This window comes from Loxodonta africana, chromosome 6, assembly GCF_030014295.1.
Source record: "Loxodonta africana isolate mLoxAfr1 chromosome 6, mLoxAfr1.hap2, whole genome shotgun sequence".
In the NCBI taxonomy this organism is placed as follows: Eukaryota; Metazoa; Chordata; class Mammalia; order Proboscidea; family Elephantidae; genus Loxodonta; species Loxodonta africana.
The window spans coordinates 107,922,535-107,947,993 of NC_087347.1; the positions used below are offsets into that span (position 1 = coordinate 107,922,535).

The window sequence follows — 25,459 nt, forward strand, 5'->3', positions numbered from 1 at the left end:
CTCTCATATCAGCATTGTATCCCTTTGGCTCCTCCCAACTGCACAGCCAGGGAACTCCCACAGTTAATTTGCACCATCTTAAAAAAAATCAGGCTACAGCTGTCTCAGATTAGCTCCCTTTCTGTATTCCCCGTCTGAGGTGTAGCCCAACTCTGTCCCAAAAAGGCTATAATGAGAGAGTGCTCCCAATGGAAACGGGCAGGTTCTCCCAGCATCGGTGACATCCCCGCTCCTCCTCTCCCCAGCTTCTGGACTCAACCTGACTCTCCAACACCTCAGCTGCCATCTGGAGTTTTAAGATCTCAATTTGTGCTTGTTATTCATTATTCAATAGGTTAGTTGTTGGGGGAGCAAATAAGAGCTTCTGCTCACTTCACCATCTTGCTCTACCCTCATTTACATTATCTTTAAATAATGGGATTGAATATTTGTCATAATAAAAGTGGAAATGCTTATGTATAAAAGAAAATAAAACTATCCTAACTAGTAAGCTTTCCAAGGCACTCATGGTCTGTATTCACTAGAAAATAGCATACCACTGGCTTGTACTTCAACTTTCACTTTAAGTGATGCCCACTGAAGTCTACCGCTCAGTACTGAGTCTGCTTGTCAGTACATTTACAAGAGTTATTATGATCACTACGTACCACAAAGCTTGAATAAAAAGAACAAAGAGAAAAATAAATATGCCTTTTAACTTTAAAAATTATGAAGTATGTGATTGTTTTAGTATGTATTTTTATTTCTCTTTAACACAATAAATAAATAGTTCCCATACATACTCATACTGGAAAAAAATGGTTAATTCATATAGAATGTCTAGATAAATCTTTTATACATTTCTAGATACAAGGGTATTATATAGATATATATCCTATATAAAAGTTTTCACATGGGAGGATTACTTTAGTAATTGAATCTAGTACTATTCTATAGTCACTTGCATCATGACTACTTTATATCTAAAAGAAAATCCTTTCCCACAAGAAGTCAATTTCCTGTTTTGGTCCTTTGGAATTTCTCCTCATGAATCTGTTAATACAATAAATACTTACCACAGCACTGGAGATAGGATTAGAAAAAATACACAGTATTTTTCCCTAATATGCTAACAGCGAAGACAGGGAGAAAGATACGTAAACAAACCATTCTACTGCCAGATGAAAAGTGCCAAGCTGAACTACATGGGAGCACATTGGAAGGGCAAGGAATTTAATCTTTGGCTATATGGGAAAGCTTCCCGATAGACATGATGTCCAAGATGAGCCTAAGAAAAAGGGTAAGAAAAATGCCTAAGTAACAGTCCAAGTCATTCAATTAAACCTGAAAAAGCCAAATCTGTTGTGTTGATTCTAACTCATAGCGACCTTATAGGACAGAGTAGAGCTGCCCCATAAAGTTTCCAAGGAGCACCTGTGGATTTGAACTGGTGACCTTTTGGTTAGCAGCCATAGTACTAAATCACTATACCACCGGGGTTTCCAGTCATTTAATTACAAAAAATAAATGATGTCTTGAGACCAAGTATTGACAAGATTGTAGAAAAGAAGAACTGTCATACACTGTTAGTAGGTAGCTGTAAGTTGGGTTTTCATACTGCAGAGCAATTTGCCAAAATCTAGTAAATATGAAGATGTATATACACTTCAACTCTGTAATTGCATTTCTAGGTTTATACTCTAATATATGTGCTCAAGTAGACATGAATAATAATGCCCATTGCCATAATGCTGGTAACATTGAAAAATTAGAAGCTCAAATGCCCATTAACGATAGGTTGAGTAGATAGATTGTGTTACGTTCGTATAATGGAATACTACTTATAATTAAACTAAATGAATTAGAACTCATGTATTAACATGACTAAATTTCAAAAACTGTTAAACAAAAAGATCAACTTGCAGAACATAAATAATTCAGTATCATTTATATTCAGTATAAAAAATACCAACAATTCTATATAGTGTTTCTGAATCAGAATGTGTGGAAATAAGTTTAAAAATATATCAGGAAATGAGAAAAGACAACAAATTGAGAATAATGGTTACCTTGGGAAAGAAAAAGAGAAAATCAGATTGGGAAAGATTCCGTAAAGGGCTTCAAATGTAATTATATTTTTCTACTGCAGGAAAGGTAAATATCCTTTTTACTAAAGCAGCATTTGCTACAAACTATAGTCCATTGGGGCTGGTCTGCTAAGCTTACTTCCAAACTAACATAGGTCCGGTGAGAAAAAAAATTGCAGAAAATAAAGTTTGTGTCTTCATGATACCAAACTGGGGGAGTGAAAAACCAAAAACCAAACCCGTTGTCGTCAAGTTGATTCTAACTCATAGCAACCCTATAGCACAAGAGTATAACTGTCCCATGGGATTCCTAGGCTGTAATCTTCCTGGACGCAAACTGCCACACCCTTCTCTTGAGGAGTGGCTGGTGGATTCAAACAGCCAGCCTCGTGGTTAGCAGCTGAGTGTTTTAATCACTGTACCACCAGTACTCCTACCCTAGGGATTAGAAAGTGATAGTTCAGTCCATATGATTATATGATGTTTACAGAATTGAAGATTTATGAAATGAAGCATCTTAGTTAAACTTGACTGTTGGGCTATCATTTTCTCCATGAGCTGGATAGACAATGACTTCATGTATTTCCAGGGCATAGGATCCTTGCATAATAAGCCAGTGGATACTCTTTGGAGTCATAACAGTTTGTCAAGCTTCAGAGTTAATGAGGTGGCACACAGATCTCCTCACCATGGTAATGTGAGATAACTCCTACACCAGGTTCTTAGAAGTTCTTCCTCATTCTCCTCTATAATTACCTTAGTCCTTCTAATGAAAGCAAATGGTTTGAGAAAACTTTGCTAGAATTAAACCTGAATGATTAGAGGAGAATACAGTGTTACGAAAAAATCAAATTAAAGATATCCATTTGGATAAATTTATTCTTATTATGGGCCAATTAAAACTTAATGGACATTAAAACCTATATCTTTTTCTAAAAGCAAGATAACAAGAAAGACCAAAGGAAAGGAAGAGGTAGGGAATGAGAGAGGAAGAGAAAGATATAGGAAAAAAAGAAAAGAAAAAGAAGGAAGGATTGAAAAAAGAAAACACTCATTAAATTTATCTTAAAAATCAAAAGGTAAAAAGTACTTACTGCAATTAGTGAAACAATACAAATATATGTAAGGGTAAGTTAAGTATTTTCTTCACAGCTTCTTTATTCTCATTCCCTTCCTAGCAAGTAAACTAATGCTGGCATTTTCTGTTTATTCTTTTACATCCTTCTCTAGGTTAATACAAATATATATATATATATATATATATGGAAACCCTGCTGGCACAGTGGTTAAGTGCTATAGCTGCTAACCAAGAGGTCGGCAGTTCAAATCCACGAGGGGCTGCTTGGAAACTCTATGGGGCAGTTTTACTCTGTCCTATAGGGTCACTATGAGTCTGAATCGACTTAACGGCAGAGGGTTTGGTTTTTTGGTTTTATGTATATATATAAAAAACATATATATATATTTCCCAAATACGCAACTTTTTGTTTTTGTAAAAGTGGACTAGGCATTTTACTAATCTTACTCCAAATGTTAAATTTTATTCTAAATCTTGTTAAATGTAAATATAACAAAAATCTGTAGAGTTTGGGTTACTTGACTATGAAACACTCTCCACTTTATACTGACCATCAGCCCCCAAGTTTGTAAGGCGTTTTGATGAAACAGAAACACATCCTCATGATTTTCAAGCTCAGAAAACACAGTGAAGTTTATAAACTAAGCAATGTGCCCCTGTCATAGCCACAGAAACCCAGGCTTCAACTGGTTGTTCATTTGTCTGAGCATTACCTAGCCAAAATATTCCTAGGTCTAAGTATTCCCTTCTCAACATATTCCATCCCTTTCTTTGGCCAATGAAAAGAAATAGTGGATGGGATACTGGTATTCATGAAGGCAGATTTGTAGCTTAGAGGGACAGAGAGAGAAGGAAAAAATAATGATAATAAAGCCAATGAAAAACAAAATAAAGTCATACCCTAAGGCCTGGTAGTAATGGGGAGGGGGGAGGGGGGAGCTAGCCAAGCTCTTATGCTTTAACAAGTTGACCTGATTGTAATAGAAAAAGGCAGTCAAATTCCCTGTAGAAAATAATCTCTTTACTTAATAATTTCAAGCCACTGCCTTTAGCTAACATAGAAACCAAGGTTCCATGTTTGTGTTCATGGAAATCCTTCAGAGAGCCCAAAGCAAAGTTCATCAATATCCTTTCATTAAAAAGTCATACATTTTTAATAAAAGTCATACATTTTTATATAACTGTGCTGAAAGTGAGTTTAAAAATATCCATCTTAAGGCTAAGCGTATGTTTTAGAAAACATTTTCTGCATTCTTTCTCCATATCATTGAAGCATTTAGAGATCAAGAAGTAAATGCATTGAAACTGTTAAAGGAAAAGGACAATTCTGACCCTGTAATTAAAAATTAGATACCATTTCATGTTCTCCAAATGTTTTTTCCTAGATTACCGTTTTCTCGGTTTATTGGGAAACACTCTGCAAAATTCTTTTTTTGTTAATTAAGAGTTAGACAAAATTTAACTCAACCATGTATTCATAAGCATGTGTCAGGCAAAAAAAAAAAAAATTAAAATAATGAATTCTTAGAGACATTCATGGAAGTATATGAGGATTACTGATTATCTTGTTACTTAGCAATCACTTTAATTGAAGGGCAAATATGTGAACTTTGGACAAGACGTGCAAGCTGGCATTGTAAAAAAATTAAGTAAAAATTTATTTTAAAATATTTTATCTTAATAGAGCCATATGATGATTATATGGATAAAATAGATATTGCATGATATTATTTTATTTTTAATGTTGTTCAAAGGACCTCTAAATGTATTCTTTGTACGTGAATTGACCCTCATAGCCAGAACATGTCAGGTGGATCAGTTTTCTTGTGGAAATGGACGCTGCATTCCCAGAGCATGGCTGTGTGACAGAGAAGATGACTGTGGTGACCAGACAGATGAAATGGCATCTTGTGGTAAGTTATGAGTAAAACATGTTAATAAAGACTGTGTCAGTTGAGTCTACCACTGTAATCTCTTTTAAAAGACTATTTCTTCATAACTACAAGTCGACAAGGCAGAAGATATGTTACTTTTTATTACTGCCTTTTAGGTTTGAGTATTTATGGTAATAATAACTCCAGAATATATTCCATTCATGAGGCAGTACCCATATCCTAAGCAGAAATGAATGGATCCAAACATTGTAGATTTTATTAAGAAGTGGTTAGTATAAGGCTAACAGGACATTCTCAAATGGCCATTATAAATCTTATGTCTGTAACGATTAAACTTTTCAAACAGAATAGGTCATTGAAAAACACGTGGAGTAAATGAGGACAGACATTTCTTGGCAAGTAAAGGTTATTTTCTGGGAATAATAAACAATAGAGGTTGAGATTACATAGCTGGTAAATCATTTGTTTGCTTTCTTTAAAGTCATACAATTCTGACTGACTACTGTCAATTTAACATAAAGTTTGTGTGAATGGCAAAATTTCCAAAAACTTTCCACTGACCCTCCTACTTTTGAAAACAATAGAATTCATTGTTAACACAAAGTTGCAAATCTAGTTACTCTCATTCATACTCATGTATCAGTATCTATTATCATTTGCCTGAAAGTGCACAGTGGAACATAGTAAGGGAATGAACCCGGTTTTCCAAGACTTGTGTTTTATTTTAGACAAGGCTACAAATTTTTAAAATTGCAGTGGACAAAATTATTCTTACTTTAGACATGCATAGCTTTTTATTTAAAAAATACGATGCAATTGAATATAAAGTTTTAATAATTTAACCCTGTGTTATAATACTTATTTTTTTTTTTTAAATAGCAGTTGAAATATAAGATTTTTTTTTTTTTTTTAATTTTCCGCTCAATTTATATGGCTCTATGTGGGGCAGTTCTACTCTGTCATATAGAGTTGCTATGAGTCAGAATCAACTTGACGGCACTGGGTTCTGGGTATGCTGGCATAGTGGTTAAATGCTATAGCTGCTAACCAAAAGGCTGGCAGTTTGAATCCACCAGGCGCTCCTTGGAAAATCTGTGGGGCAGTTCTTATGTGTCCTATAGGTTTGCTCTGAATCAAAATCAACCCGACGGCAATGGGTTTGGTTTTTACAGGTATTAGGGTAGACCGTCTCTGTTCACCTAAAACTTTTTTTTTTTAATATTTTCTTTAGTAGACTTTCAACTCCCTGTAGGCCTGAATAAAGCATTTATTGAAAGAAATAGTACTATTTGACATGAGAAAGAAGAGAATAGGATTGAAAAGAAATAGGAAGAAAGCAATAGAGAATCATATAAGCACAATTAATAGAGCACTTAGGAGCCTGGCTAATGAAGGGGGTTGAGCAGTGTATCCTCTCCTTTCCATTGTTCAGACTAATCATGTGGTTCAAAACTGGCTGAGATGGTTTCAACCTGACTCCATTCTTAGAAAACTTTGATTCATTTCCTGTTCTCAGCATCCCCATCCAGAGAAAGCTCGTGTGCAACCTGAAGACATTAAACAGAGGCTCTGGAATAGGAGTCCTGGTTCAGGCAAGAAATGCTATGAAAACAATGTAGAATAGAAATATAAAGCATGAGCTCATTAAAGAACTTCTTTTAGGTCTTTGATCTTAGTTATTTTTAATCCTAGATCTAGGGCAAGATCTTTTTCTTTGTTTTAATGGTAATTTCTTTTGAATGTAAGGGAGAAACTCTAAAATTTTCAATAACATCTAAATAATCATACCAGCAAACGTACATATCCTTCAGGAAGTGAGGTAAAGAGAGGTTGGAGAGAATGGATAGAACTAATATTTCTTGACAAACAGATTTGCTTTACAACAAATCTGTGAAAACATTACTGTCCACATTTTACAGATAAAAGAATCAATACTTAGAGGCTTTTTGCAACTTGTATAAGATCAGAAGTATGGTAAAGAGCAGAGCCAAGTTATGAATTCAGGTGTGCTTGATACTAAAATCCAGCCACTTCAGGTTGACATTTTTTGGAAGTCATGGATGGGAAACAAAAGAGGGCAGATAATGCTAGTATACTTCCATGACTATCTTATTTAAACGCATATATGTCTATATGGGTTTTATTCACTGGTGTGTTGGTAAATGTCTTAACATACCGTAGAAGGGAAGAGGGCACCTTGATGTAGTGTTTGCCCATTTCTGTGGTGTAAATATTCTCACCATGGTTGATTTTAAGTTATCAACACGACTTCACTGAATACAGACTTGGGAAAAGACGCATAGTAGGACCCCAAGTATAGTATTTTTACTATACAGATACAATAGTCTGAAATAACCTCAAGCACAATGTTGTAAAATAATTAGGACTGTATATAGACACATTGTCCAATTTAGCTGCCAGATAGTTTTATTTCTGAAATATGGTCAAATTTTATAGAATATTACTATAACTTGAATGGGTTAGTCTTGATACCCATTCCCCTTTACAACATAGGAAGCATGTTTTTCTCCAAAAGTGTTCCTTTTGTCATTAACATTTACCTTTCAGATTTTTTTTTTAATCAAAACTTATATAGAAGAGAAACTGACAGAAAAACTCAAAAGATGCAATCTCATGTCTAAAGTTGTAAGGCAGAACAGCATAGATCTCTCTAATCACAGAATTTTTTTCTGCAGAGCCTACAAGATGACAAAGAAAATTATAAACTCTTCAATTCACTGCAACTTTTAAAAAATCAGTTATCAGCCTATTTGACACTAATTTAGAAATGAATATAGTTTCAAATAAATCCCAGTTTTATTGAGGATCATTATAAAATACGAACTGGTCATATTCTACTTTTTCCATTGAAATAGGCCAAGCTCACATAGTTTTAGCCCTACTGGAAGACTCAGCAATCTTTTTTTTTTTTTTGGTTATACTTCAGCTCCTAAACAACCTCTGTTAGGCTTAATACCTACTGTTTTATACTGCAAATCATGTTAAAATTTATATTTAGAAACATGAGACATCTATCATTAGAAATGCTTTGGGTAGTTATTAGGAGCTGAAGGTACTGCCGCTGAGGATCAAATCTTCAGTGGAATTCTCTAGTACCTATTTACAAACTTAATTCATTTAACTTGCATTTGCTTTACAAGTTAATTAATTGCACCTTCTAGGTTGAGATTTTATGTGGGAAATACATGATTAGAAAGGCCCTCTGAGGATTCTGCCTTAATCTTTAAGCAGTCTCTTAACTTTTTTAGTATTCTCCACATGTGGAATGGACAATCTGTAAACTGATACAGCAAACAACAGGGGGTATGTTCAAATTATGAAGCCGGTGTTAGGAGTGGACCTTGTGTGAAGGAACTGAATGGTCAGTTTTCTTCCAAGGGTGGAACTTGGCATTGGTTCTCACTGTCAATAAATTGAATCACCTAGGGCAATTAATTTATAAGAAAAGTCAACACCCATGCATCACCACAGACTAATTAAGTAAGAATCTTTGGGAGTGGGACCCAGGAATCAGTACATTCAAAGCTTTCGAAGTAGTTTTAATGTGCACTCTGGTTTGAGAACCACTGACTTAAGGCAGAGGTTCATAAATTTGAGTACACATCAGAATCTCCTTGAGGGCTTGTTAATACACAGATTGCTGGGCCCCATTCCCAGTCTCTAATTCAGTAGGTCTCTGGTGGTGCTCAAGAATTTACATTTTTTACAAATCCCCAACTGCTGCTGATACTCATTCTACTGGTCCAAGGGCCACACTTGACTTATGGGCCACTTAGGGGACCCCTGATCTAGGGGAACCACCATGCATATTCAATTGAATCTTACATATACTTAATACTGTAAGTATGTTTATATATGTAAAATTAATTTAATATTGAAGTAATTATCCAAATTTTCTTCCCATCTCCCAATTAAGGCATTAAATATAAGATAATGTCATGAATAAATGTTAGAATTTTTCAAACATTCTTTTTGCCCTTTGAGTAATTTATAGTAAAAAAGATGGTAGTTATTTATTTTAAACACCAGTTTAATAATCTTTACATTGTTCTGTTTTTCAAGTAACTCAACTTGACTTATATTTATTATTGCTATTATTTTAATAAATAAGCTTCAGCGTGAGTTGGCAGCATCTGATTTGTATAAACTATTTAACTCTGGATAATACTTAAAATTACCAAATTTTTAAAGAATATTGGAGAATTGACAAGTGCCAGACAAAAAGAGGAGGAGGGAGGGGAAAGGAAGGGACGGGAGAGAAAAGATTGACCAGAAAGGAATCATTCTGAGTTATATCAGTGTCTAAGCTGTATCTAAGCTATTTTCATGAAGATTATTAAAACATTAGCTCCTGATAAAGTATGATATTAATTTGTTTTTTATTATGCAAGAAAAAGCTGCATATGTGTATAATGAGTTTAATGAGGAGCATTAACTCAGTGAAGTTTTGACATGAAATAGTATGATCATTGCCAAGCATTGCTTTCATCCCATTTGCCATTCCTTAATAACATCTTGGCAGACACAATAGTTCTGGTAACTCTTAGTTTCTGTACTTGTTTCAGCTGATTTTGAAACTCCAATGGTATATCTGAGTCAAAGCTTTCTCCTTTCGCATTGCTGGCTAGACTTGAAGTTTTAGGAAATTGGTATGGAGAGGTAAATGTGTTCTGCTTTTTTTTTCACTCTGTACTTTTTCTTCCAGCCTAAACTCTTCAGGCAGAGGGGAGTGTTGGAAGAACTGGGTAACATCTTTCAAAGTGGGTCCAGTAGAAACTCTCTTCTTGCTTCTTTAAGCATCATAGCCCTATAACATATGAGAAATATGCCTCTCTTGGGAGACTTCAGTGATCTCCAGAGAGGCCTGAGATCTTATCCCTCTTCAGAGTTCCTTGAATTCCCTCCTCTTTGTCTCTATCCTTCTCTTTGCTTTTCTCACTTCTGCACAGTTCCCTTCACATTTAGGTCTAGAGCTCTTTGATTCCTATTCCCTTATCATGCCCATCACAGTTGGTCTCTTTCAAAGCCCTGAGTTGCCAGAATTTCCTTGCTTGGTGAACTGCATAACTGATTAAACAAATCATCTGCAGTCTTTTGCTTGGTCCACACATTTTTGCTTTCCCATATGTTGTGAGCATGTTGATTTCCTAATGACCCATCTCTCAGCCCTCCTATCACTATCCAGTTCTTTCTTCTCCTCTAAATACTGTGCAAATAGCCAACCCACTAATACCAAATGAGTTCTATCCACTCCTTTTCTCAGATACCCGTGAAACTTTGTGAATGATTCTCATGGAGCCTTTCCTTCCCTTGAATGGGGAGATTCACTGCACTGGTCTCTCCACCAGGTTGATCTGTGGAGTTCGTTCCTTTTATGGAACTTCTCCAACTGCTGGCTTCTGTCTTTAGAATGTGCAGATACTTATTGTGATCTTGTCTTTTACTAGGTCTTAGTGTACCAGTTTCTTGCTAAAAGGTGGAATCCCACTAACTTGTATTTGTATTTTCACTCACCTCATTCTGCCTCTCTTTCCTTCTACCTTTCCCTTCTTCTCTTCCTATTTCCTTCCAAAGCAGACTGACACATGCCTACCAGTGAGCACATATGAATACACATTTATTAAATGCATGGAAATTTAAAAAGAATACAAGTCATCCACTTGGGCTCCTAAAGTTATAAATAAGGAAAGTAAAGCACTGAAAAGGTATGTGACCCTAATCACAGAATGGTTAGTAGATGTAACAAGTCCTGGAACTCAAGCCCTTTTACTCCTGGTTGTCTATTTTTTATAGTATCATAGAAGTCGATAGCTCACTGTAGATTTCATCTAATTCAGCCCCATACCTAATATAGGAATTCTTCTTAAACTAGCCTCAGGGACACCCAGTACTTAGGTGTGTATTTTCAGGAAGAAGGACCTGGCCATTTCACAAGACAGTTCATCTTACAAGTAGACAGTGATCAATTATTGGAATATTCTTCCTTTGTGGAGCTGACATCTGCCTGTTTATGGATTCTACCTACTGACCCTTGTTCTGCCCTCTGAAGCTTCCACAATAAGTCTAAAACCTCTTCCACAGATGGCGCTTTAGACATCACCAAACACACTGTCATGCTCACCTGAGATTTCTCTTTTACAGGTTCATCATAGAACTTCCTTCAAGGTTTCCTAATATGACAATGTTTGCTGACTCTTGCCTTACCAGTTACCCTACTACGCATGCACTTGGATTTTCAATGTTCGTATTAAGATTCATGGCTTAGAATTGAACAAAATATAGCATCCCAAGTATGCTGTTTCCACAGCAGATTATAGCAGGATTATTACCTTCAGTAATTTAGTTTCTCAATTCTGTTAAGTCAGCCTTATCATGTAACTTGCTAAGTTCACTGCCAATTAAAATACTGCTGCATTTCTTACAAACTAGATCACTCCTTTGGGTTCTTCTGATGTTTACATTTTAAAGTTCTTTTAAGTTTTATTTTGACGGTTTTCTGATTATCTGTTACCCACACATTTCAAGGTCTGTATATGGGCTGAGCTTCTCACCACTCTCTACCCTCATTCTTAAACTTCAAACCTCCTACAACTCTTTACACCCTTGTGTTACCTGTTCCTTTGACATTCCTGCCATTTAGTCTTACTACCCTCTATTTATCTTCATCATTGATCTATTGATTTCAAATTCAGTAACCTTTATTCCCTGAACACTAAATATTTTTACGGTCTTCTTTTTCCCCAAAATTCCTCACCAAGATATAAGGCAATGAAGTAGCTCTTTCATGGAGGAACTGACTTCAGGGGCATCGTTTATATCATCCTTTATGTGATGGACCACATCCCATTTTCTCTCTCCTCTATTTCACTGACAAATTCCAAGGTGACAGGTTCTCATATGATAAATGAAGTAATAGCCATCAAGATTATTATTACTATTATTATTACACTGTGCTTATATTTTTCTGTTTCCAAAGCTCCTACTCATTCCCCAAGCCAGTACTATCCAGCCAGTATTTTCTCTCTGTATTGAAAATGATCTCACCAATATAGGTCATATTTAACTTAATTTCTCAGCAGTATTCTTCTGTCTTTGTTATTTTCTCTCCCTGAGCAGTCTAATCTACCTCAACAACTCCATTTAAGTTCACAACTCAGCAAATCTATATCTTCCTTTGTTTAGGATTAACAGTTTCCCGAGCAGATGTACGTGGCTGTTGCACAAGCACCCCGCATCTCCCCCTTTGTACCCAACCCATCTACAAGTCCTATCACTTGTACCTCCTTAATAGCTCTAAACTTTCTTTTTTTCTCCTTCTATATTGCTATTCCCCTTGTTTAAGTTTTCATAAACTCTTACCAAGATTGCAGAATCCTAGAGCTTTCTAACACTGGTAAACTATTACTAACCTTTAGGTGCTCAGATAATGTCTGAGATGTTAATCCCTCAACTACCTGGAGAGCTGTCCTTTTTACTACTGCTACACATCTCTTATCATCCTGAACTAACCTTTTTGTATTTCTTTTAGTTATAGAAAGCATGAAGTCATTTGTTTCTGTCTGATCTTGCAGCTGTGGTATCTCTGCTATTAGAAGTATTCTCCATCATCTCTTGGTTCCTCTGAGTCCCTGTGGCTGAGTCATTTTTCTGCTTCAGATTCCAGCTTAAAAGTCACTTCATCAGGAGTATGCTGTCTCATTGAGGGGAGAGCAACTAGGAGTACGTAGCAAGGTGTATGTAAATTTTTGTATGAGAGACTGACTTGATTTGTAAACTTTCACTTAAAGCACAATTAAAGTCACTTCATCTTCTTTTTTTTTTTTCATCTTCTTAGGGAAGCTTTTTCGTATTAAATGTTGGCTCTTTGAGAGTCGGAGCTGTGTTTGTCTGGTTCATATCTGAAGTCCAGGCATTGATGGTAATGGGACAGAGGAGTCAGGTTTGTTTTACATCAATAAATAATCATATCACCCTCAGAAAACTACTGTTAACATCTTGATGTTTTAGTTTTGCTGTTTTTTTCATTGCTTAGTTTAGTTGTAGTTGGTATAAGGTTGTATAGATAAATTCATAAATTGTTTTCTCCAAACATTGTATATAATACTCTTACCATGCATTGATTGTCCTTCATAAACCATTGAAAACCTTGAAGATTTCCCTTTAAACTTGATACCAACTTAATTAGTGCTCATTACAGAAAATTTGGAACATATAAAAGTTATGGAAAAGAAAATAATAATCACCCACCAAGAAATCATCATTGTTAACACAAGAAAATTAAATGTAAGGACTGAATAATATTCCATTGTAAGGTTCAATTGCCACCTAACACAATGATTAAAATATGACTCTGGAGTCAGAGTGTGAATCCAGATCCCACCAATTAACCTCTCACAATTAATTATTGAATTTCCCATTTGAAAAATAGGAATTATAATAATAGTACTCAAACTTGCCTGAGTGGTAAGAAGATTAAGAGTTGTTTGTAACAATTAGCATAGTACCTACCAGGGTACATAGTCTACAAGTGTTAGATTGGTCAATGCTTACCATTTCACCATTTTGATATTGTTGTTTGGAACATCTCTGTACTCATTTTTTTTTTTTTTTTATTTGGGATGAAGGATATTTGCTTTGATTAGATTGTGACAGGTGGAATTATTAGTTAAAAGCTAACATTTACGCCATGCTGTATGTGAAGAACTTTGATAAGCTCTTTAAATGAATGTGTATATGTAAACAGTGAATATTCGCAAAAACATGAAGACGTAAGTATTGCACTTTTCCTATTAAGTGATGGATTCAAATCACCATCTATTCTCAATCGATGCAATAAAGTTAAACATCTAACAGGTAACCCTTTTTAATTTCCCACTGATAATTTTTGTCTATTGTTATAACCTGCTAGAATATTTCGCAATTCTGAAACCATCATACTATACTAGTGCCTCCCAGTTTTGTTTAATTAAAATATTTTACAAGCATCACCTTTAAGGCTTTAACCAAATCATATTAACAAAGGTGTTAACCTTTTGGCACAGCAGCCCTGGTGTGGTGGTTAATCACTCGGCTGCTACCTGAAAGGTCAGCAGTTCGAACCTACCAGCTGCTCTATGGCGGGAAGATGTGGCAGTCTGCTTCTGTAAAGATTACAGCCTTGGAAATCCCTTGGGACACTTCTACCCTGTCCTACAAGGCTGCTCTGAGTTGGAATAAACTCAACAGCCATGGGTTTGGTTGTTTTTTTTTTTTTTTAACGTTTTGGCAACAATTAAAAATTTTCTCCTGGAAAAACTGATCCATAATTGGAACTATTGTGAATAAAGCTTTGAGCCAACTCATCCGTCTAAATTTACTATCACCTTGGATGAATTATATATTTATTTATCATGAAAACTCGATGCTGTAGAGCCTATTCCAACTCATAGAGACCCTATAGGACAGAGTAGACCTGCCCCATAAGGTTTTGAAGGAGTGGCTGGTGGATTCAACTGATGACCTTTTGGTTAGCAGCCAAATGCTTAACCACTGTGATTTCTCAAATATGTTCCTGAAATTCTTGGAACACTTTGCTTATGGCATTTTCATGACATATACTTACCTAAAAATTGTACCAGCCAAAAACAAATGTTAGTTTGGCAAGACTTGTTTTTATTTCATTCATGATCAAATGGTTTCCTAATAGATGCTGAAAAATATTGTTTTAACAATGAGTTCTAGAATTATTGTCAGAGAGTTCAATAAACTTCACTTCTTCATAATTACCAAATTTCCTCTCGTTTATTTTAGGAAAATATTGTTTGGTTTTTCCAGCTTTTATCGATCCTTCACATCTTCCACAATCATTGACAATATTCTGTGATAAAAACTGTTTGATGCCTTATTACTTGTTTGATAAGTTGTCTCAGTATGAAGATAAACTTATTTTTAGGAGGGAGGTGCTCTGTTTCTCTCTTTTCTCTGATTTGGAGCTTTAATTTTCTCTTAGCCTTATTTGTTCTTTACTCTCCAATCTGAAAATTGTTAGTTTTATTAAACATGATGGGAACCATAGAAATTGAGAAACTCTTTTTCTTTGCTGTGTCCTGCAGAATTATGCTTTTTTATCCTTGACTGCTTTGTTCTGTCTTTTTTTCCCCTTGTTCTATATGTTTATATTTAAAGATTCTTATTATTTTTGTTTTGGGATGGTATAAAGCTCCTGCTAAATTTGGTTTTCTTGTTATTATTATGCGTATGTGATATTCTTTTCACTTATCTTTGGTTACTAGTCCCTATCTAGGGCATACTTGGCTAATAAGTCTGCATCTGCAGATAAGTGGGAGGTTAAGCAAACCCTGGTGAGATATACTGAAAGCACCGGGCAGAAATGATTAAAAACGTCGTCAAGCTTCTTGGTCTAGCCCAGAATTTCTCTTACACTCTGAAGGCTCTGGGAGAGAATGATTGCTTGCCTCTTCCAGCTGTTGGTGGTTCCTGGTGTTCCTTGGCTTGTGGCAGCATAAGTCCACTCTCCATCTATCTTCACCATGGCCTTCTTACCTGAGTCTATTTCAAATCTCCTTCTCCTTTATTTTATAAGGACACCAGTCATTGGATTTAGTGCCCACCTTTAATCCAGTTTGATCTCGTCTTGAGATCTTTAACTTAATTACATCTGCAAAGACCCTATGTCCAAATAAGTTCACACTCTTTGTTACCAGGGGTTAGGACTTGGACATATTTTTGAGGGGCAGGGATACAATTCAATTCAATATATTTAGGGATCTTTATAATATCCTACAACACCAATTAATTTATATAGAATTACCAGTCATAGGTAGTTTTTAAAAGCTGTCTAGATGATTCTAATATATGTCCAGGTTTGTGAAACTTTCTTCTGATGCCTATTATTTAGCCCCTGTCTCTTGGTTAATGTCTTACTCAGTTTATCCATTATGTCCCTCTAATCTTCAGGTTCTCTTGCTCTTTCCATTCTGTCTAGAAATATGCACTACCAAGGTAATCTGCTGCCCACCAGACACCCTGTAACCTGTTACCGTTCAGTCAATTCCCACTCTGGATAGTAATAATTCTAACTGCATCTATGGTGCTGACACAGAAGCGTAACCCTTTAAATTTCTGTTGAACAAACATGAATTAGAGGCTTCAGCAACGTTTACTTCCTCACTGGTAAAATCAATACGGTAATTTTGCCACCTATTTATATTTCTATCTATATCATATAGATATCATATAGATATATAGATATATCATATAGCTATATAGATATAGACATACACACATATATATTAATTCAGGGTCAAATGAATTCACGTATGTAAAATCTAGATAGTTGTTGGTATCTAGTTGTCAATCAAAAAAATAGCTATAGATTTGTCTTCCTCTTCTTTTTTTTCTTTGTTCTCAAATGGGAGATGTATATATCCAATATCATTCAACTACAGATGAAATTAGGCCTATTAAAATTAATTCAGAAAATAAGATTTCCCAAATCCATATTTTCTAAATATTAAATTTAGTTTTCTAAAAGATGTCGGACTGAAGTACTTATTGATCCCAGAAACACATCTCTTCTACCATGCTGAGTTGGAGTTTTGAAAAAATAAGCTACATGGATATTTGTCTGAGATAAAACCAATACATCAATATGTTATTTTTGTACATGTCACTTTTGATCGCTGATGGTAAATTCTTTATTTAAGGCAGGTATAAGGTCCTAACCTACATCTATACTTTGGTGCAGAGCTTTTTTTTTTTTAACTATCCTTTAAGTAAAAGTTTACAATTCAAATCAGTTTCTCATACAAAAACTTATACACACATTGTTGTGTGACCCTAGTTGCACTCCCTACAATGTGACAGCACATTCCTCTCGACCCTGTAGCTCCCATGTCCATTCAACTAGTTCCTATCCCCTTTCTGCCTTCTCACCTTGCCTCCAGACAGGAGCTGCCCACATAGTCTCAGGTACCTACTTGAGCTAAGAAGCACATTCCTCACCGATATCATTTTATGTCTTATAGTCCAGTCTAATCTTTGTCTGAAGAGTTGGCTTTGGGAAGGGTTTTAGTTTTGGGCTAACAGAGAGTCCGGGGGCCAAGACTTCTGGGGTCCCTCCAGTCTCAGTCAGACCATTAAGTCTGATCTTTTTACCAGAATTTGAGGTCTGCTTCCCACTTTTCTCCTTCTCCATCAGGGATTCTCTGTTGTATTCCCTGTAATTGCCAGTAGCCAGGCACCATCTAATTCTTCTGGTCTCAGGCTGATGGATTCTCTGGTATGTGGCCCTTTCTGTCACTTGGGCTCATATTTTCCTTGTGTCTTTCTTATTCTTCATTCTCCTTTGCTCCAGGTGAGATGAGACCAATTGATGCATCTTAGAAGGCCACTTGCTAGCTTTTAAGATCCCAGACGTCACTCACCAAAGTAGGATGCAGAACGTTTTCTTAATACACTTTGTTATGCCAAGTGACCTAGATGTCCCCTGAAACCATGGTCCCCAGACCCCCATCCCTACTACTTTGTCTCTCAAAGTGTTTGGTTGCATTCAGACAAGTTCTTAGCTTTTGGATTAGTCCAGTTATGCTGACATCCCCTGTATTGTCTGTTGCCCTTCCCTTCATCTAAAATAATTCTTGTCTACTATTTTTATCTAATTAGTGAATATCCCTCTCCTTCCCTCCCCACCCTCATAACCATCAAAGAATGCTTTCTTCTGTGTTTAAACCTTTTCTTGAGTTCTTATAATAGTGGTCTCATACAATATTTGTCCTTTTGCAACTGACTAATTTCACTCAGCATAATGTCTTCCAGATTACCCCATGTTATGAGGTGTTTCATGGATTTATTGTTATTCTCTACCATTGCATAGTATTCCATTGTGTGAATAAACCATAATTTATTTATCTATTCATCCATTGATGGACACCTTGGTTCCTTCCATCATTTTGCTATTGTAAACAGTGCTTCAGTGAACATGAGTGTGCGTATGTCTGTTTGTATAAAGGCTCTTATTTCTCTAGGATATATTCCAAGGAGTGGGATTGCTGGATAGTATTGTAGTTCTATTTCTGGCTTTTTAAAGAAGTGCCAAATCAATTTCCAAAGTGGTTGTACCATTTTACATTGCCCCCAGCAGTGTATAAGTGTTCTAGTCTCTCCACAACCTCTCCAACGTTTATTATTTTGTGCTTTTTGGATTAATGCCAGCCTTGTTGGAATGAAATGGTATCTCATAGTAGTTTCAATTTGCATTTCTCTAATGGCTAATGAACACTAGCATTTTTTCCTCATGTATCTGTGACCCACCTGAATGTCTTCTTTAGTGAAGTACCTGTTCATATCCTTTGACCATTTTTTAACTAGGTTGTCTTTTCGTTGTTGAGTTTTTGCAGTACCTTATAGATTTTAGAGATTAGACACTGATCAGATTTGCCATAGCCAAAATTTTTTTCCCAGTCTGTAGGTTGCCTTTTTACTCTTTTGGTGAAGTCTTTGGATGAGCATAAGTGTTTGATTTTTAGGCGTTCCCAGTTATCTAGTTTCTCTTCTGGTGTTTGTGCATTGTTAGTAATGTTTTGTATACTGCTTACGCTGTGTATTAGGGCTCCTAGCATTGTCCTTATTTTTTCTTCCATGATCTTTATCATTTTAGATTTTATATTTAGGTCTTTGATCCATTTTGAGTTATTTTTTGTGCATGATATGAGGTATGGGTCTTGTTTCATTTTTTTGCAGATAGATAACCAGTTATACCAGCATCACTTGTTAAAGAAACTGTCTTTTCCTCATTTAATGGACTTTGGGCCTTTGTCAAGTTTCATCTGCTCACAGGTGGATGAATTTATGTCTGGATTCTCAATTCTATTCCATTGGCTTATGTATCTATTGTAGGTGCAGCACTTTTTAAAGGGTTTAATTTGTCTACAAGAATGGCTCTTCCACTTAGCTTACTCCAAGTTATAGGCTGCAATTTGATATATAGATGTAGCAGCACTTCTCTCTTTTGTTCCTCTCAGTTCTTGGCAATGTGTCACATCTAACTACAAAAAATACCAGTCCAGAGCTCTGCATCCTAAGAGCGTAATCTTCTGTAGTTTGAGATTTCATGCAATAGACAAGGTATATGTCTTAGTTTCCTGGTGATACTGTAACAAAAAAAATACCACAAGTGGGTGGCTTTAAAGAGTAGGAATTTATCGTCTCACAATTTTGGAGGCTAGAAGTCCAAATCAGGACATTGGCTTTAGGGGAGGATTCTTCCTTTTTGGTAACCCTCGGTGTTCCTTGCCATTCCTTAGCTTGTAGAGAGTGCCTCACAATGCTCCTTCCCCCTGTGTGTCTATTTTCCATTTTTGTATGAGAATACTCAGAAGGAATTAGGTTTAGGACCAGCCCTGACCTGGTAGACCTCATTAACATAACAAGAGAAAAACCCCAATTAGAAACAAATTCACATTCCTAAGTACAGGAGTTAGGACTGCAACGTGACATTTTGGCAGGCATAAATCAATCTATAACAGTGTCTACATTTAAATCATGTGTTGCTTCTTAGTACCCAAAAACAGTGATGTGTTATTCTCTAGAGTTTGAGCTGACCTGAGGTGACTGAAGTGAGGACCCTACAGAAGGGTACTCTGTAGAAAAGGCAGTCAGGACGTAATATCTGTGTGTCGACCGTAGCCAGCCTCCTTTCAGAGACTCTAGCTATAGTTTTGCACTGATCTGGTCTCCAAGTATTGTGAAACCTGTTTCCTTATCATCTAAAGTCCACATTAGCCTCAGTCCAGTGTTTTTATCTACTGTATCCTACATGCTGGGGTCACAGCAGTAGGCAAGAAGGCCAAGTTTCTGCTCTGAGAGGTTAGAGAAGAAGGGGGGGAACTTAAGGAGAAAAACAAATAAAATAATTGAAAAATTGCAACACATGCTATGAAAGAAACAAGAAACTAACCTGATGTCATATGTGAATTCTCTAAACTTTCCTGCAATATTTTTGACATGATTTATAAATATCTTCTGCTTTCGTAAATTATACTACTGAATCTTAATATGGTACTGAAACTCTAGATGCAGTATATATCCATACTCTGCAATAGCTATTAACATTTTTAAAACAAAGCTATGCATACATTTGGCTACAAAAACCAGACAGGAAATAAATATTGAAGTAAAAAACTAGCAGTTACTCTACCTCACCCATTTCTCCCTTCCCAGAGGTAATTATTTTAACTTTAGCTGAATTTTCTGATTACACTTCAACTTTTTAGCAGTACATTTAAGTATTATATCATGATTTCTCAAAAATTATTTCTAACTGTTGGCTTCCTCTTGACTATAACATTCTGCTAAGTCTAAAGCTTTTTTTTTTCTTAAAGCTGTACAAGAAACATGATCACACTACTATATAGAAAACAATATTATAGTGCCATAATAATGTAATAATTAGTTATAGCAATAATGTAAAAGCAAAGATAAAATTATATGGGGAAAAAGAGAAAGGGAAAGTGTAGAGCAGTATAGTAAGCAAATAGCCTCCTACGTTTGTTTGCCAACCATGCCCTCCCCCATGAGGTATTTTCATAACCACCACCATGCTAATTTTTTTTACATGTTGCTGTAAGAGAATTAGCATAACATGGTTATGAAAATACCTACCATAAAAATACGATTTTGTTGTTGTTAGCTGCTATCGAGTCCATTCCTACTCATTGCGATCCTATGTGTTACAAAACAAAACTGTGATCCATATGATTTTCTTGGCTGTGAAGCCCTGGTTGCTCAGTGGTTAAGTGCTACTACAGCTGCTAACCAAAAGGTTGGCAATTCGAATCCACCAGGCACTCCTTGGAAACTCTATGGGGCAGTTCTTGTCTGTCCTATAGGGACGCTATGAGTCAGAATCGACTGCACAGCAGTGGCTTTGGATTTTGGTTTGGAATCATAACAGAAGCAGATTGCCAGGCCTATCCTCAGCTCTGGTGGTGCAGTGGTTAAGCATTCAGTTGCTAACCAAAGGGTAGGCAGTTCAAATCCAGCAGCTGCTTCTAGCAAACCTTATGGGGCAGTTCTACTGTGTCCTATAGGGTCATTATGAGTCAGAATCGACTTGATGGTAATGTTTTTTTTTTTATCTTCAACTCTACAGCTAGGTGGGTTTGAACTGCCAACCTTTAAGTTAGCAACTGAGAGCAAAAGGGGGAAAATTTTCATTTCAAATAAAGACATTTCAAATGTATGTACCATTCACAAAAATTATTTATTAACATTTTGTTTATTGGTCAGTATCATAAGTATTTTTAATAAATATTTCTTTCAGAATATTTTCCTGTGGTGGAATATATATATCAATTATTTATGATGTCTTTCTGTTCAAATAAAGGTGGTATTGATTTTATTTAGTTGTGTGAGAATAAATCTGCATAATATTCTTTCTTTGGGAGCTATTGAGACTTGTGATCTGTGAAAAGATTGCTTTTGTGGAATTCCTTTTTGTACACAAGGAAATCTATATGTTTTATTTGAGAGCTAAAGATTTCTTTGGAGAAATATATGGGTAGTCTGATGAATTAAATCCATGTGATTATGTTGACCACGTTTATTAATCTTGTAAATATCCTATGTATCCTTGTTTATATTTTCCCTCTTTAAGGATCACTTGAAAAAATTAAAACTAATCTCCCTGAAATTTATTTTGCTTTCTATTTTAAATGACAATAACAAAAACTACCTCATAGTGCTGTCATGAGGGTTAAATAAGAACCACAAAAAAACATGAAATACAGTGCTTGGGTAGTTGGTAATTCTTCTCTCCCCTTGAGGAGTTAATTCTACTATTCCCTGCTTAGTTTCTTAATTCCATAGCTAGGTTAAAAATCAGTGGTGATCTTATTCCGTAAGTTGATTTAAAATATGGATTTATATGTCATATAGATTTATTTAAAATATGGATTTGTAATGATTTACAGTATGAATTTTCCTCAAAGATTAAAATATATCTTTGGATATTAGCAATACTAATATATGTATACAATTTCTTAACCATATATTGGAGTACAATAAAATATTTGGATCCTTGACTAATGTTCTCTGACCTTTAGGGGTGGGGGTTCATAAGCAAGGACCATGCCCCAATTCCTATAGATGCGCTGGTAAACATGGTAGGCCATCAGGCCTCACTAGAACACAGATTTTATACCTATAATTCCCTTGGGGCTGTTTCATTAAGTGCACCCTTCTTTGTCTACATTCTGTTTATCTAGTGGTTTTTATGTTTTCTGCATTGGGAGTTTTTTTTTTTTTTTAATGTGGTAGCTACAGTGACATCTGAGGCTGTATACTTAATGACCCTATGTTCTCATTTGGAACTAGGGTCTGGGAGCTTGAAGGTCAATAACAATTTAGTTTCCTGGGGACTTTTATATTTTTTGCATATGGGAGGGGGGAAGGGTCTGTAACTAGAATAACCAAGAGTGGGGCCTTAGAACCACTTAGAATGAAGAAAATAATTAACTACGTCTTGTTTATATCATATCCAATATTGACATAATAACCAAAATTGTGTATCTTTGGTGATATTGAGGGAGCAATGATTCACTTGAATTATCACTTGCTTCTCTTTCCCCTGAGTACTTTGCTTTCTTCTGTTAAAGGTAATGCAAAAATTCAGGAATGGTTAATGGTGATGATTGAACATAATGAACATAATTAATGTTACTGAACTGTACAAGTGAAAATTGTAGAAATGGCAAATGTTTTGTTACCTGTATATTTACCACAGTAAAAAAGATTAAAAGTAAAAAAAAAAGAAAAGGCAAATTGCAAGGCCAAGGAATTAGAATTGCAAATTATAAATGGACATCAACTAATCAACCATAGAGCTCGAAACAAGGAATCCCAAAGCATATTGTTTGTACTAATAAATCAATGTGTATAAATGATTTAATAAAAATCACCCCTATTAATAACATGCTTGGAAGAACCCTCAACCTGACCCACTTCCGTCCAGTTGGACTCATAGCGACCCTATAGGACAAATTAGAACTGCCCCATAGAGTTTCCAAGGAGTGCCTGGAGGATTCGAACTGCCGGGCTCTTGTTTAGCAGCTGTAGCACTCAACCACTACACCACCAAGGTTTTCACTTGGAAGGAAGTTTTGGTTATTTACTTCCAAGAAATCAGCCATCGAAAGCCCTACAGAGCACAGGTCTACTCTGACAACCGAGTGGTCACCATAAGTTGAAATCAACAAAACAGCAACTGCTTTGAGGTTTTTCGTTGTTGTTTATTTTGGAATTAGGAGCCCTGGTGGTGCAGAAGTTAAAGCACTCAGCTGCTAGCCGAAAAGTCAGCAGTTCAAACCCACCAGCGCTCTGAGGAGAAAGATGTGACAGTCTGCTTTCATAAAGATTTACAGCCTCAGACACCCTGTGGAGCAGTTCTTTGCTCTCCTACAGGGTCGCTGTGAGTCAGAATTGACTCCATGGCAGTGGGTCTGGCTTTGGTTTAATAATGTGCTAATTTTTGAATGGCAAAAATGAAACAGAGGGAAAAAATGTGTCTCAGGCAACCTTGACTATTATTTCGTGGCAGGGCAGCAGTGTCTATTTCTTCTGCTTGTGCCTAATCCCAGAGTGTGAGGAAGAACAGAGAAATGTGATATGATTTCTGCAATTCTAAAGGGTCCTCACTTCAAAATAACACTTGTTTGAAGGATGCAGTATTACATGTAGACCAGAAAAAAAAAAAAGGACTGAAATTTCTTGGAATATAGTCTTAAAATACACGGTAAAATTAATTCATCTAAAATAATCAACTTCACATATATTTTGAATTTTAATATGAACTATAAACAAATTAATTGTTGATTTTATCTGCCACATTTCACAGGGTATTTATAATGTAGCAAAGCTATTCCTACAATAGTTTTTTAAAAAAAAAAAACTTAATTCATTGTTTAATCATAGATGTAAGAATTGAATTAAATGTAGGTTTATTTTGGAACTAATCATTTTAATTTCCTTGGATACCTACAACTGTTGGATATAAATCCATGTCTTTGGATTTAGAGATTCTTTTGATGTCCCCAAATATGCAAAAAAAAAAAGACATACTATGTGGTTTTAACAATACACATATGCCTACCCCTGTAGACACCTTCTCCTAACAGAATGGAAGGGGTGTTGTTCTTTCTACAAAGTAAGGCTTATCCTTATAACCTGAATGCTGGATTCCATCCTCTCTTACTTTCTCATGTGCTTCTCTTATATTTTTAATTTCTCTCACTTGGCTGCTTTCTTCCCATCAACGTTCATATATATTCAAACTTCTCCCTCTTAAAAAAGATTACTGCTGACATAACTCTACATTGATACCATATATCTCATTAAAACTCATTGCTGTAGTGTCTTAGTTATCCAGTGCTGCTGTAACAGAAATACCACAAGTGGATGGTTTGACAAACAGAAGTTTGTTCTCTCATAGTCTAGTAAGCTAGAAGTCCAAATTCAGGGCATCAGCTCCAGGGGAATGCTTTCTTTGTCAGCTCTGGAGGAAAGTCTTTGTCATGAGTCTTCCCCTGTACTAGGAGCTTCTTAAACAGGAACCCCAGGTCCAAAGGGCGTGTTTTGCTCCAGGTGCTACTTTCTTTGTAGTATGAAGCACCCATGTCTCTCTGCTCTTTTTTCTCTTTTATATCTCAAAACAAATTGGCTTGAGACAGAATTTTGTAGATTGAGTCCTTCCTCATTAACATAACTGCCTCCTATCCCACCTCATTAACATCACAGAGGTAGGATTTACAACACATAGGAAAATCATATCAGATGACAAAATGGTGGACAATCACATAATACTGGGAATCATGGCCTAGCCAAATTGATACATATATTGTTGGGGGACACAATTCAATCTATGACATGTAGAGTCAATTCTGACTTATGGCAAACTTGTGTGCTACAGAGGGTTTTCTTGGCTGTAATCTTTACAGAAGCAGACTGCCAGCCCTTTTTTCCACAATGCTGCTGGGTGGGTTTGAACTGCCAACCTTTAGGTTAGTAGTTGAACACAAACTGTTTGCACCATTGTCACATTAATTCATCCCCTCTTCACAGTCAAATTTCTTGAAAAATTTGCATAAAATTTGTGTATTCATCTTTATAGGTTAGATCTTATTTTCTTCCCATACTGCTCTATAAAAACTGCCCTTGCCAAACTCAACATGGAATATTTTTTAATTAAATATGAGTAGCCCACTTTTGTTCTTATCTAAGTTGTCATCTCAACAGCCCTCAACACTGCTGTCCTTCTTGAAACCCGTTCTCCTTGAAACCTGTCCTCATCTTGTCTTCAGTGACAGTGTATTTCTTTGCTTCCCTCTTACATTTTTGTCTAGCTC

At 35.9% G+C, this 25,459-nt stretch overlaps 1 protein-coding gene across 1 annotated transcript in view; it reads left to right on the top strand.

The window, feature by feature from the left end:
- The window catches only part of LRP1B (LDL receptor related protein 1B), a 1,749,164-nt gene that overhangs the window by 930,799 nt on the left and 792,906 nt on the right, over positions 1–25,459 (top strand). Inside the window, exon 17 of the mRNA XM_064287257.1 lies at positions 4,941–5,057. Within this exon, the coding sequence (XP_064143327.1) occupies positions 4,941–5,057 (117 nt within the window). The remainder of the gene's footprint in view (positions 1–4,940; positions 5,058–25,459) is intronic.